Here is a 13,854-nt window from a genome sequence, read left to right as displayed (position 1 = left end):
GCCGCAAGTTTTGTTTTTGTTGTTCCATTGAGGTTGTACTTACTTAACTTTTAGACCTGATAAGGAACAGATGATTGTTATTATGTCTTGATATATAAAACCATATAATTCAAAACTTTCTTTTTCACACTACTGTATGTTCTGCCTAGATATATATTTCTTCCTAGCTTGACATAAATACGTTCCCATGGCTGTTCCCTTTATTGGTACAAACAAATTTTAATCAAACCAAAAATAGTTGTTAAGAATAAATTCAATATCATCTAAAATGCATTGGAATTGGTCTTGATGGAGGATGCTGAATTACGAAAATCTAGATCTCAGACATAAGTCATGTTTGATGTTGGTATAGAATGACTCCAGGTTACAGGTTACCAATACAGAATTTGAGTTCCACTTGTGTTTTTCATTAAGGAAGCTATATTTATGAAGCGTTAGGATGTCTTTTTCTCTCCCTCTATCTTTGGAATTTCTTTTGTATGGTTGGTAGGGGATTCTTCTGGAATTTCTTGCAGATGGAGATATCTTTAAAGTAATCTTCCTTATTTAAGATGACAATTCCTGAAGTGCTCCAGGAGGCTCGAGTAATGCAGAGAATCACCAGAAAATAAAGACAAGAGAAGACTGAAGAGGCAGAAGACACAAAGATGAAGGAGAAGAAGATAGGGCAACATTGAGAAAGTGTGAGAGAGAGAGCGTGACAGATGGTGACAAAAAGTGAGTGTAGGGAGACACTGAGAGGGAGTGAGAGGAAAAAGTAATATTGTTCCCTTTTCTTAATTATTGAATATCCCCCATCCCAACCTCCAAGCCTCCCTAAGCCCTGCAAAGTGTTTCTATATGAAAGTCTAGGCTAAGCAACTTGACTCTTCATGATTAGTGATCTGTTGGAGTAGTCCGATGGCACAGGCAGGTGGTTCTCCCACAAAGTACGTGACACGAAAGCAAGTGAGCAGCTAAATATTAAATACTTTCCAAACTGCGACTTTAACCTCATGATTTCTCAGACTATAAATCAAAGGATTTAACATGGGAGTCACAACACCGTAGAAGACTGTGACGTACTTGTGTTTTTTTGAAATATGCTTTGTTGGCCCCAGGTACAGAGACATACTGGTCCCATAAAACATTAATACTACAGTCAGGTGGGAACCACATGTAGAGAATGCCTTAGTCCTTCCATCCACAGAATGGATTTTCAATATGGACGCTATGATACACATGTAAGAAGCTACAATAAAAGCAAAAGGGACTAAAAGTGTGAAGAAACTTGCAAAAATGATTTTGGCTTCATCAACTGAAGTGTCTCCACAAACCAGTTTCATTAAAGCTATAATTTCACAAACAAAATGATCAATTTGGTTTCCTTTGCAGATAGGACGTAGGCTTGACACTGTAGGAAGGATAGAACAAGCAAAGCTCCCCAGCCATACAATGACTGAGATATTTTTACATATCCTCCAGCTCATAATGACCGTATAACGCAAGGGGAAGCAGATCGCTACGTAACGATCGTACGCCATCACCGCCAGCAGGATACATTCCGTTTCTCCTAGGAATAGACATGTATTCATTTGTGCGATGCACCCAATGTATGATATTCTTCCTCCCATTGTAGAAATCAGGTCAAGTAACAGTTTGGGGACAGTGCTTGTTGAATAGAATAAATCTAGAAAGGATAACTGGCAGAGAAAATAGTACATAGGCGTGTGCATACGAGAGTTGGCTATAACTGCGCATATTAACAAAATATTCCCCAAAATGGTCAGTAAATACATGAACAAAAATAAGACAAAAAGCAGAATTTGAGTCCTCCGGTCCTGAGAAAGTCCGGTTAGTATAAATTCTTTTATGACAGTTTGGTTCTCGTTCTCCATTTTCATAAATTAGAAAGGGAGGCTCAACTCTGTAACAAGAAAGCAGGACGCTTTAATATTCAACAATTTTATTTCTAGAATTCATTGAGATACATTTTTTTACAGATTACACAAAACTGCCTGGTAAATGACAGTAATAAAAGATCAACCCTGTGGCAACACGGATTGCTAATGAGGCCTATAATTGTTCTTCTTCTGTCCAGGACAAAGGTTGGCACCATTAAAAAGGGCTAAAGAATTTGACCTATCAGTTTAAGAAACTATGTGAAACCCGCATGGCACATGGTCTGGGTACCAATCTATTTTATGGTAAATAGTGGCCATGACAAAATAATTTTGATCTCATTTGTGACCTGGGGAAATACATGAGGGGGCTAACCTGGTGATGTTATCATTACAAGAAACAAAAACTGTCTGCGCTTCTTACCCTAATAAAGTTGGCAACAAATCTATAAACATAATATAAATGAGAGGTTTTGGTTATATGAATTGGCCAAAGCAATAATTAAGCTCACCCGCCACGTCAAGGCGCACTCTCAATAGGGTGAGAACCGACTCTCACCTCCTACATAGTGGGCACACAAAGCAGTTTATACGGCTACCAAAACCTTATTAATGTGTTGGGGGAGGTGCAATTACACCTCCTCCCTATTAACCCCTGGACAGCAAGCTGCAACCAGACTGATGAGGAGCCAACAACCTCAAATATGTGCAAACAGGGAAAAGAAAAAAATGTCGGTGCGCTAAGCTAGTCACAGGCTCAAATAATACAAATGTATAATACGAGGCCTACAGCCAATACACTGTTTCTTGCAGCATGCTTACACCTGTTTGGTAGGCCTCATATTATACATTTGTATTATTTGAGCCTGTGACTAGCTTAGCGCACCGACATTTTTTCTTTTCGATGTTATCATTACATACAGAACAGAGGATTCAGTCAATGGTTTTGATCTTAAAAAGTCTTGGGCGAGACGTTCATCGTTTTGGGCAAGACGTTCATCTGGGAGAGAGATACACATTTGGTGGTCCTGCTCCGTTATATGACCCTTCTGGGATTCTGTGGTTGAGGTTATTAAGGAGGTGGCGAACCTGAATTTTGAGGCCTCCCTGGCCCTGTGTTGTTTTTCAAAAATGTGCAATAAACCGAGAATTGATTACGGTAAAAAAAAAAAAAATACTATAGATTGGGTGCAGATTGTAGATTGAATTTCTTTTAAAAAAAAGTACCTGTGCAGATGGGTTGAGTAATGAAGCTTGAAGCACGTCATGTCAAAAGCTCACTAGCCGGCAAGCACAGAAATACTATGCTTATTTTTAACCAAATTACACAGCATGTATATAATTAATTGTAGTAAATTATATTTTTTTAGGTATTTTAAGGTTAATGCAATGTTTAAGACTCAGAAACTCCCAAATGTACTGAACAGCCTTGTGCATAATTAGATTTTGTAAAGGCAATTAAGGAATGAATTATCTCTTAAAAAAAAAACAGGTAGAGTGGAATCTACAGTCGAGGGACGTGGGACTTTAACACCGATAGATTTACCAGGGAAATTTCTGAGCCTGGATATTTTGCGGCTCCCTTTATCTACATCATGCATCTTACCTGACCTTGGAGGCTTCAATACAATATTTCAATGAATATGGGATGTTTGTAAGAATTAGGATTTACATACCGCATCTGTTTTGTTGAGCCGACTATGAAAAAATATAAAATAGAATAATTGCAAATAATAAAAGTGATATAAATTATAATGACTGTGACCCTTGAATTCATCCTTCGCTTCAGGCTCTTGCGAGGTTTTCTGGTAAAGATCAGCCCCTTATAAGAGCTTCTTGTTTGATGAGATGACCTCTGAGATTAACTCTAGAATCAGCCCCGCGGAGAGGCTTCGGTCTTCGGTTTTAAAATAACTTTCAAACTTTTGAAGGACATTTTGATGAAAATAAATGTCTTCTTTTAGCCATTAACTATACCATGTGCATTCAGATTCTTGTGTATTGCAAATTTACCGAATTATGATAAATTTGGTGATTTGTATAAAGCCACGAAAACAAGGCCAGACCCTCTATGAATAGGCGGAAAACAAAGCAAAAAGCTCAGAATTTTCTTCCTCTCTCATACTATCTAAATGTTTCCCTACTTTCTCTGCTGACCACTTCCTTTTCTGCATCTTCTATCATTTATCTATTCCTTTCTCTTCCATCTGCTATCTTGAATCTTCTAGCTTCATCCACATCTCCTCATACATAACCCAGAGGGAACTTCTACCAAAATGGCGGTGTTTCTTGTGACATCTAGTTTCATGATACCGTATTTGCTCGATTATAAGACGAGGTTTTTTCCAGAGCAAATGCTCTGAAAAATACCCCTCGTCTTATAATCGAGGTCGTCTTCTAATCAGACCTCATTCTGCTGGGGCCGTGCTGCTTACCGGGCTTTGATCGCGAGCAGCGTCTCTGCTATTAGCAGCAGGAGAACAGGAAGCTAGCACATAGCTCCTCACATAATCTACCTCCCCCACCTTCCTCTGGGGGCGGGGCCAGAGAAGTTGCTCGCACAGCCGTGCCCCTGTAGAAGTCTGCGAGTGGGAGATCTGCAGTTCAGGTAAGGTGGGTGGAGGGGTGGGGGGTTGTGTGATTAATGGAATGATTGAGTATTTAAATGTTTGTGAATGAGTGTGTGTGTGTGATAGCATGGATGTGTAAGGTGGGTGGTGGTAGCATGGCATAGGGAGGCTGTAATCACACTACTATCATCCCCAGGTTCCAGCATGTACTGGCTACCTTGGCTTGATAGGAGTGTGATTGCTGTTAGCAGTATATATATATATATATCTCCAGAAATGCATTTTAACCCCCTATATGCCACTCAGCCCCATGATATGCCTTTTAACCCCTATATGCCAGAGTGGCATATAGAGGTATAAGGCATATCATGGGGCAGAGGGGCATATAGGGGGTTAAAAGGCATATCATGGGGCACAGTGGCATATAGGAGGGTATAAGACATTTCTGGAGGCAGAGTGGCATATAGAGGGTTAAAAGGCACATCATGGGGCAGAGTGGCAAATAGGGGGGTATAAGGCATTTCTGGGGGCAGAGTGGCAAGCCTGGGGGCAGATGTGCATAACTGGGGGGGCAGGTTGGCAAATAAAAGGAAATAAAAAATATATTTTTCTCAATCATAGCTTTTATTAAATATGAAAATTAGTTTACATGAATTAATATTTACTAGTAAAACTTTTTCTATAGGGTAGTCTTATATTCAGGCTTTTTGTTTTTTTCCTAAATTAATATTTTGATTTTGGGGGGTCGTCTTATAATCAGGGTCGTCTTATATTCGAGCAAATACGGTAATTAAGTTTTTCTAAGAGCAGGTTTTTTTCTTATTGCTGTCCTCATTTCTCCTACAAATTACCAAAGGTCTCAAATGCTTCAATATGGCTTAACTTGAATGACTGGGGAAGGAATAGTGAGGGGTTCCTTAGATTAGTAAATTTGTTTAAATCATGATAATCCCATTTCTGGTTTTGGTTAGGGGATATTTGTGTGTGCTCATCTAAAGAAATGTAAAGTTTGCTTCCTTGTGGTGTCCAGTTGCATTATGCATGTCTGAGATTTGTCAAGATCTTCCAACATCTTCATACGTTTGGTGACTGCTATGCCCATTAATTTAAAAGTGCAATTTCCTAGGGCTTTCTTTATCATCTGTGCCATAAATTGGAATTTTATACAAGCGTAATCTTCTAAGCATGATTTTCTCTTGTATATATTTAAGGGTATTTGTATTTTAACACCTTTATTAAGAGGTTTTTCAATTGCGAAGAAGCTTCTATATGTTTTCATAATCAACTTGTATAAGTGTTGTGTCATTATCTGCGAAAAGATCATCTGTAGTGAACTTCCGCAAAATGACGGAGCTTCAGTGAACATGTTCTCCCCCGATTGGAAGAACTTGCATTAGTAACACTTATTCTTGTCCGGCAGATTGCTAAAAATATCAAAATCACACAGCCTTCAGCCTGTGGCCACAGGAGCCGAGATTTTCCCTGCCGGCATGTCCTTGGATTCATGTGAATAAAAGTCAGACAGGGAAAATTCATATGCAAGTGCTTGTGAGTTGACTGAAAAAGTTTACAACACCTAATTCACATGAGATGGACAAAAGCCCTGCTTGCAAATTGTTATGCACAGCAAGGTTGGAGACACTGGAGTCAGGTAGAACCCAGGGGTAGCAGTAACGTCAAACAAGCCAAGGTCAGGATACCAGGAGACAGGATCAACGGATAACAAGCCGAGATCAGAAGACTAGTAATACGGTAGACGAGGAAACAAGCTGAGGTCAAACACGAAAAGGACTTCCGAGGATAACACGCACTGAGGACAGTAATACAAGCAAAGGCGGCCACCAGAGGGCAAAAAACTGGGAGGTTTAAATAGGAGCCAGAAGGAAGGGGCATGGAATTTAATTTGGCACAAAAACTAGCCAAACATCACTTCCGGTGTCAGGATCTGCGGCCATCTTGTGTGTGGCATAATCTCCCATTATAAAGCCCTGTAGTTCCAGAGTTGACCACTAGAACGTACACAGAATCTTCAGCTGCAGGGCCTGACTGTTGCAGGGAAGGTCTTCCTTTCCTGTGTGGCTGTTCCAGTGGAGGAGGCTGAGAGGTGGAGGAGGGTGTTTTACTTCTTTGTGGAGGCTGCTGCCGTGGTAGTCCTGAATTAGAGGAGGAAAGTCTCTCTCTTCTACGCAGTATTTGCTGTAGCGGCGGCTGAGAGGAGGAGAGGGGTCTTTCCCTTTCTCGAGCAGAAGGCAGGGAAGAAGAGCACCACATATGCAGATTCATAACACAAATTCAGTAAAACCAACTCGGATGCAGAAAGTAAAAACAATTGTATATATGTAGGAGATCCGAGTTCAAACTGCTCCTGCATCATCACAGGAGTGATTATTTTATAATCTGGTGATTATTTTCTCCCAATGATCAACTACGTTACCTTGGCCTCCCGGAGCACTCTCGTCTTGGTTAGAAGACCAGCATGGTCATCTAAATGGAGAGGATATCTAAATGAATTTGCTCACCAAAAAAGAGATCCACCAACAGACGAAGACTTTGTGCCGCATACTATAGAATGCCAGAACTGAGAGGTGTCCCATCCACTGCTGCCACAGAGCTGTCGTGGGATTTGGAAGCCAGCAGAATTCCCTGGAGAAGAGCCCAGGTCTGTTGAATAAAATTCCCTGTGGCACCGGAGTCAACAGAAAACTTATGTGGTCACTTGGTGACCTTTCCACTGCAGCATAATGGGTACTGGAAATTGGGTGTCAGACAGAGACGTAGAGGCATTAGCATAGTTCAGTGGAATGGCTCTGCTGTCCACTAAGCTTGAGCGTTTCCCGACTTCCTAGGATAATTTAGAGCCATGTGGTCCTTCTGCCCACAATACAAACAAAGTCCCATAGTATGTCTTTTTTCTGCATCAGATAAATGAAAAAGAGGGCCAATCTCCATGGGTTCGGGAGCCAGAGTAGAAGATTCTACTGCTGTGGGTAAGGTGTGAGGTCGTCAGACAACAGGGGCGATATTTATTTTGTTCCAATCAGTCTTGTAGGCAAGAGTACGATATCATATCATATACTCAAACACAGCCCTAAAAGGGGAGAGGCCCAGGCAAGGGCTTCTCCACGAAGCAGGTTGATAATGATTGCTACTTGCTTAGTATGAGAGGAAAAAGTCGCTGGTTGCATTCTGAAATGCAGTTGGCATTGGTTCAAAAATTCCCTACGTTCACGAGGGTCTTCTGCATACTTTTCTGGTACAGACATCTTAGGAAGTTTCCTGCCTGGCTGCCTGTCTGTTTCAGAAAAACAGGAACTGCAGGAGCTGACGCAGAGGTGGGCGACATAGGTGTTGGACCCGAGGTGGTTAATGATCTGAGTAACTCCGTAATAGTGTCCACCTTTTGTTTCAGAGACTGAAGATGAGAAGCATGCAATGTCAGCACCTGAAGCACGTACCAAGTCTGCGGTATCCATGGTTAGGTCTGTGATAATATGTCACGGCTAAAAGACCACCAGTGCAGGAACTTGATAGTGACCACCAGGGAAATATGGCAGGCAGGGACACAAGGCTGAATGAATCTGGAACACGAAGCGCACAGTTGGCGTAGTCAGTACACAAAGCCGAGGTCAGGGATAGGAGAGGACAGAATTACCAAATAACTAGCCAGGTCAAACTCAGGAGACAGACAGGAACGCCAAACAAGCCAAGGTCAGAACCAAAAGATTAATACATTTATTATTCACAACCAAATACAGAATCACTGGAAGAAGCTGATCACCAGAGAAGAAAGAAGACTGAAGATACAGAGAACTCAAAGATAAAAGAGAAGAAGCACAGAACAATAAGTGGAGCTGTGGTGACAGAGTAGTGGTTGGCAGAGAAGGTAGAGCGACATTTTTGGACATTTGTGAAATTCATACGAAACAAAAAGCACAAATCTACCAAATATGTCTAAAGAAATTATAATAAAAATATAAACCATACCATAAACTTATAGAAAACATTATTATTCAGATTAACTGAAGATACCGTTTTTGACATTTGTAAATGATCTATACTTTCAAAGAGGTTCCAAAAAGGCTTCATATAAGCATGATTTCCTTTGAACAATTTTATTTATATAAATGATTTAAAAAGTAACATTGTCTTGTTGAATATCCCCCATCCCAACCTCCAAGCCTCCCTAAGGCTAGGTTTCCACATGGGTTTTTTTAGCTAAAAACGCCTATAAAAACGCCAATAGCGCCACCTGGCGTTTTTTTGTGAAAAACGCATGCAGCCAGATGTTAGCTGTAATTCAATAGGAAATCGCAAAATGCCATTTCCACTTGGCGTTTTTCTGTTTGGCGTTTTTTCAGTCCTCTTTGGCGTTTTTCTGCTTTTTTGGGCTCTGTGGCAGTTTTTCAAAACTGCAGCATGTTGACACTCTGGCGTTTTTTGCAAGAAATCTTGGCTTTTTTTCTCCAATAGAAGTCTATGGGAGAGAAAAAACGCCATGAAAAAGCCATGTGGGTTTATTGCCTTGGCGTTTTTTATGGCGTTTTTTCCACAGTTACAATGCAGAGGATGGACCCAGTATCTGTGTGTCCTACGAAAAATAGGCTGAAAACAAACAGTTTCACACAAAACAAAGTCCTGGACTGGTTCATATTGAATTTTACACCATTTGGAACAAACATGCCATTACAAACAAACATACGCGACCGGATCCTGCGTGCCAAAAGCAACAGCAAACAATTTGCACCATCATTTGGGGCCAATCTTCCCAGAGGAGCAGACATTCGAAATAAAGCATGCCTTACAAACCACAGAAAAGAGACAAAAGGGTCTACCAAGTAAATGACATCAGGAGAGGGCAGATACTTGCCATTTATCCTAATCCCTTTTAGCTGGGTGAAACTTCTAACTTGTAAAGGTTGGAAAAACTGCCTAAGGTCAAAAAAAGCAATTTCCACAGAAAGGCTAAAACGCCAGAAAAAACTGCAGAAAAAACGCCAAAACGCAGGTAAATGCAGTGGCAGTTTTCTTGGCAGTTTTCCTGGCGTTTTTCATCAAGAAAAAAACGCCGGACAAAAACCCAAGTGGAAACCTAGCCTAAGGCTAGATTTCCATTTGGTTTTTTTTTTGCTAAAAACGCCCATAAAAACGCCAATAGCGCCACCTGGCGTTTTTTAGTGAAAAAACGCATGCAGCCAGATGTTAGCTGTTCTTCAATAGGAAATCGCAAAATGCCATTTCCACTTGGCCTTTTTCTGTTTGGCGTTTTTTCAGTCCTCTTTGGCGTTTTTCTGCTTTTTTGGGCTCTGTGGCAGTTTTTCAGAATCGCAGCATGTTGACACTCTGGCGTTTTTTGCAAGAAATCTTGGCGTTTTTCTCCAATAGAAGTCTATGGGAGAGAAAAAACGCCATGAAAAAGCCATGTGGGTTTATTGCCTTGGCGTTTTTATGGCGTTTTTTCCACAGTTACAATGCAGAGGATGGACCCAGTATCTGTGTGTCCTACGAGAAACAGGCTGAAAACAAACAGTTTCACACAAAACAAAGTCCTGGACTGGTTCATATTGAATTTTACACCATTTGGAACAAACATGCCATTACAAACAAACATACCCGACGCATCAACTGGATCCTGCGTGCCAAAAGCAACAGCAAACAATTTGCACCATCATTTGGGGCCAATCTTCCCAGAGGAGCAGACATTCGGAATAAAGCATGCCTTACAAACCACAGAAAAGAGACAAAAGGGTCTACCAAGTAAATGACATCAGGAGGGGGCAGATACTTGCCATTTATCCTAATCCCTTTTAGCTGGGTGAAACTTCTAACTTGTAAAGGCTGGAAAAACTGCCTAAGGTCAAAAAAAGCAATTTCCACAGAAAGGCTAAAACGCCAGAAAAAACTCCAGTTTTTTTTCTTGGCGTTTTTCCTGGCGTTTTTCATCAAGAAAAAAACGCAGGACAAAAACCCAAGTGGAAACCTAGCCTAAGCCTTGCGAAGTGCTTCTATGTGAAAGTCTGGGCTTAGCAACTTAACTCTTCATGATTTAGTGATCTGTTGGAGTAGTCCGATGACACAGGCAGGTGGTTCTCCTACAAAGCATGTTACAAGAAAGCAAATCAGCAGCTAAATTTTAAATACTTTCCAAACAGCATCTTTAACCTCATGATTTCTCAAACTATAAATCAAAGGGTTTAACATGGGAGTCACAACACCGTAAAAGACTGATATGTACTTGTGTTTTTTTGAAATATGTTTTGTTGGCCCCAGGTACAGAGACATACTGGTCCCATAAAACATTAATACTACAGACAGGTGGGAACCACATGTAGAAAATGCCTTAGTCCTTCCATCCACAGAATGGATTTTCAATATGGACGCTATAATACACGTGTAAGAAGCCAAAATAAAAGCAAAAGGGACTAAAAGTGTGAAGAAACTTGCAAAAATGATTTTGGCTTCATCAACTGAAGTGTCTCCACAAAACAGTTTCATTAAAGCTATAACTTCACAACCAAAATGATCAATTTGGTTTCCTTTACAAAACGGACGTAGGCTAGAAACTGTAGAAAGGATAGAACAAGCAAAGTTCCCCAGCCATACAATGACGGACATATTCTTACATATCCTCCAGCTCATAATAACCATATAACGCAAGGGGAAGCAGATCGCTACGAAACGATCGTACGCCATCACCGCCAGCAGGATACATTCTGTTTGTCCCAGGAATAGACATGTATTCATTTGTGCGATGCACCCAATGTATGATATTCTTCCTCTTATTGTAGAAATCAGATCTAGTAACAGTCTGGGGACAACGCTTGTTGAATAGAATAAATCCAGAAAGGATAACTGGCAGAGAAAATAGTACATAGGCGTGTGTATACGAGGGTTGGCTATAACTGCGCATATTAAGGTAAAATTCCCAAAAATGGTCAGTAAGTACATGAACAAAAACAAAACAAAAAGAAGGATTTGAGTCCTCCGGTCCTGAGAAAGTCCAATTAAAATAAATTCTTTTACCACAGTTTGGTTCTCGATCTCCATTTTTATAATTTGTATATGGAACCTCAACTCTGTAATAACAAAGCAGACACTTTAATTATTCAGCAATTAAAACACTGGGCACAGATAATACAAAACTATCTTACAAACGGCTTTAATAAAAGATCTAACCGTACATAATATGGATTGCTGAGCGGGCCTGTAATTGCTCTTCTGTTCAGGACAATAATTGGCATTATTTTTTTTAAAGGGGGCTTAAAATTTAGATCCTTCAGCTTGTTAACCAGGCCTACCGGAGCACTTGAGCAAAAGGGTGAACCTCCACACACAATCTCTTCCCCGGATAGATAAATGGGGAGAGGTTGTCCTGTGCCTCTACCCTTTTGCAAAAGTACTTCAAAAAGACAGAAAAATCAGAGTACTTCCACAAAAGGGCAGAACCACGGTGCGCACTACAGAGGCAGCTTCTCCTCGTGTTTCCAGTCGGAGGAGGCTGTGTGAGTGGAGCCTTTGTCCTTTTGTGACCTGGTTAATGGAGCTGATGCTGGAGAAGAACAGGAAGAAGAAAGCAGACAGAAGAACAAGAAAAGGCCAGAGAAGATTAAACATCTGCGCCTCTGAGCTTTACTCAGGGAAATGGGAAACCCGGGAAACCAGGCATTCCAGGTCTAGAAATACCTAGATTGGTGGGGATCAGACATGTGAGATTATATTGTGGATTAACCCCTTAACGACAATTGCCGGTCCTGGCACGACACGGAAAAGCATGTGCTTTACGACAATTGACGTGCCAGGACCGGCACGTCTTTAAACGGGTGCAGAAAGCGATCTACTTTCGCTTTCTGCACCCAAAAAGCGTTGCTGAATGCCTCGACCTCGAGGCATTCAGCAACGCCGCGATCGGCACGAAGGGGCCATCTCTGGCCCCTCCACGGGGCGTCAACATCCGCCATACTTTGTATGGCGGCGGACGCCCGTTTTAAAAGCGTTTAGGAGGCGATCAACGATCGCCTCCTAAACTTAAATGGTGTCGCTGGAATGCCTCGATCAGGAGGCATCCAGCGACACCAAACACTTACCTTTCGGTGGGCTGTGACCGCAGCTGCTGGTGATCTTCGCCATCAAGGAAGATGGCCGCCGCCCTGCAACAGAAACAAACAAGTTTTAAAAGCTCGCTAGACGGTCTCCAGACCATCTAGAGAACTCTGGCTCCACTTGCAGGTTGAATACAGGTACTGCATTCACCATGCAAGTCAATGGAGCCCAGCTTTCTAATCACATTGTGATTAGTAAAAATAAATTACAAAAATAAAATAAAATTAATAATTAGAAAAAAATAGTAAAAAAACAGTAAAATGTAAAAATCATTTCCCACTGATGTCACTATCAGGGGAACCTCCAAGTTGAAAAAAAATGTTTAAAAAAAATTTTAAAAAAGGCAAAAAATATAAAATATATATATAAAAAATATATTTTTGTGAGCAAGTCCTAAAATTAGCATATTAGCTTAAAACAATTCTCCATGGAAAGAGTTAAAATACTGGCATATTAAATGCCCGTGGGGTGTCTACTTTTAAAAAATGTATGATTTGATGGGGTAAATTGAATTGGCCGGATTCAACAATGTCCCAATTAACACGGGGGGGAAGGATGGCCACACATCTAATTTCCAATTAGAAAAATGCACACGTACCAAATGTGGCCTTTTAGTTCCCCCAAAAAATGACAAACCCATGCATGTGGGGTATCACTGTACTCAGGAGATGTTGCTGAACACATATTGGGGTGTCGTGTGACAGCGGCATATACCAGGAGCTGTAAATTCATACATAAAGTAGGTGTGTGTGGGGAAAAATTACACACACAAAAATACTACTGCAAACTTTGAAAAAATGCTGGTGGTAAAATGTGTGCATGCAAAGAGTTAAAATACCAGCATTTAAAATACCCTGGGGTGTCTAGTTTTCAAAAATATATGGTTTTGTTGGGCACACTGAAATGGCCCGGCTCAAAGATGTACTAAATAGGGCATGGGCAGTGGATCCCCAAATGCCAAAGTTCAACATTGAAAAATGTGCGTGCCCCAAATGTGGCCCTTTTGCCCCCAAACAGCCAGGCAAAATCATTCATGTGGGGTATCACTGCGCTCAGGAGATGTTGCTGAACACATATTGGGGTGTTTTGTGATAGTGACATATACGAGAACATTTTAATTCATACCTGAAGTAAAATGTGTGTGACAAAACAAATGCAAAAAAATGACTACCACAAAGTTTGACAAAGACTGGTGGTAGATATGGTGCATGGAAAGAGTTAAAATACTAGCATTTGAAATACCCTGGGGTGTCTAGTTTTCAAAAATATATGACTTGATGGGGTAAATTGCATTGGCCGGGTTCAAA

At 40.9% G+C, this 13,854-nt stretch overlaps 2 protein-coding genes across 2 annotated transcripts; both read right to left on the bottom strand.

The window, feature by feature from the left end:
• Positions 1 to 956: 956 nt before the first annotated feature.
• On the bottom strand, positions 957 to 1,877 carry LOC128484201 (olfactory receptor 5V1-like). The gene has a single exon (XM_053460520.1). It carries the CDS (start codon positions 1,875 to 1,877, stop codon positions 957 to 959), a length of 921 nt encoding a protein of 306 aa, XP_053316495.1.
• Positions 1,878 to 10,573: 8,696 nt separating this feature from the next.
• LOC128484200 (olfactory receptor 2B2-like) lies at positions 10,574 to 11,494 on the bottom strand. The gene has a single exon (XM_053460519.1). The coding sequence runs from the start codon at positions 11,492 to 11,494 to the stop codon at positions 10,574 to 10,576; it is 921 nt and encodes a 306-aa protein (XP_053316494.1).
• Between the last annotated feature and the right edge of the window lie 2,360 nt (positions 11,495 to 13,854).

The sequence above is a fragment of the Spea bombifrons genome, chromosome 3 (genome assembly GCF_027358695.1).
Source record: "Spea bombifrons isolate aSpeBom1 chromosome 3, aSpeBom1.2.pri, whole genome shotgun sequence".
Classification (NCBI taxonomy): Eukaryota; Metazoa; Chordata; class Amphibia; order Anura; family Pelobatidae; genus Spea; species Spea bombifrons.
This window is presented reverse-complemented; position numbering and strand designations above follow the sequence as displayed.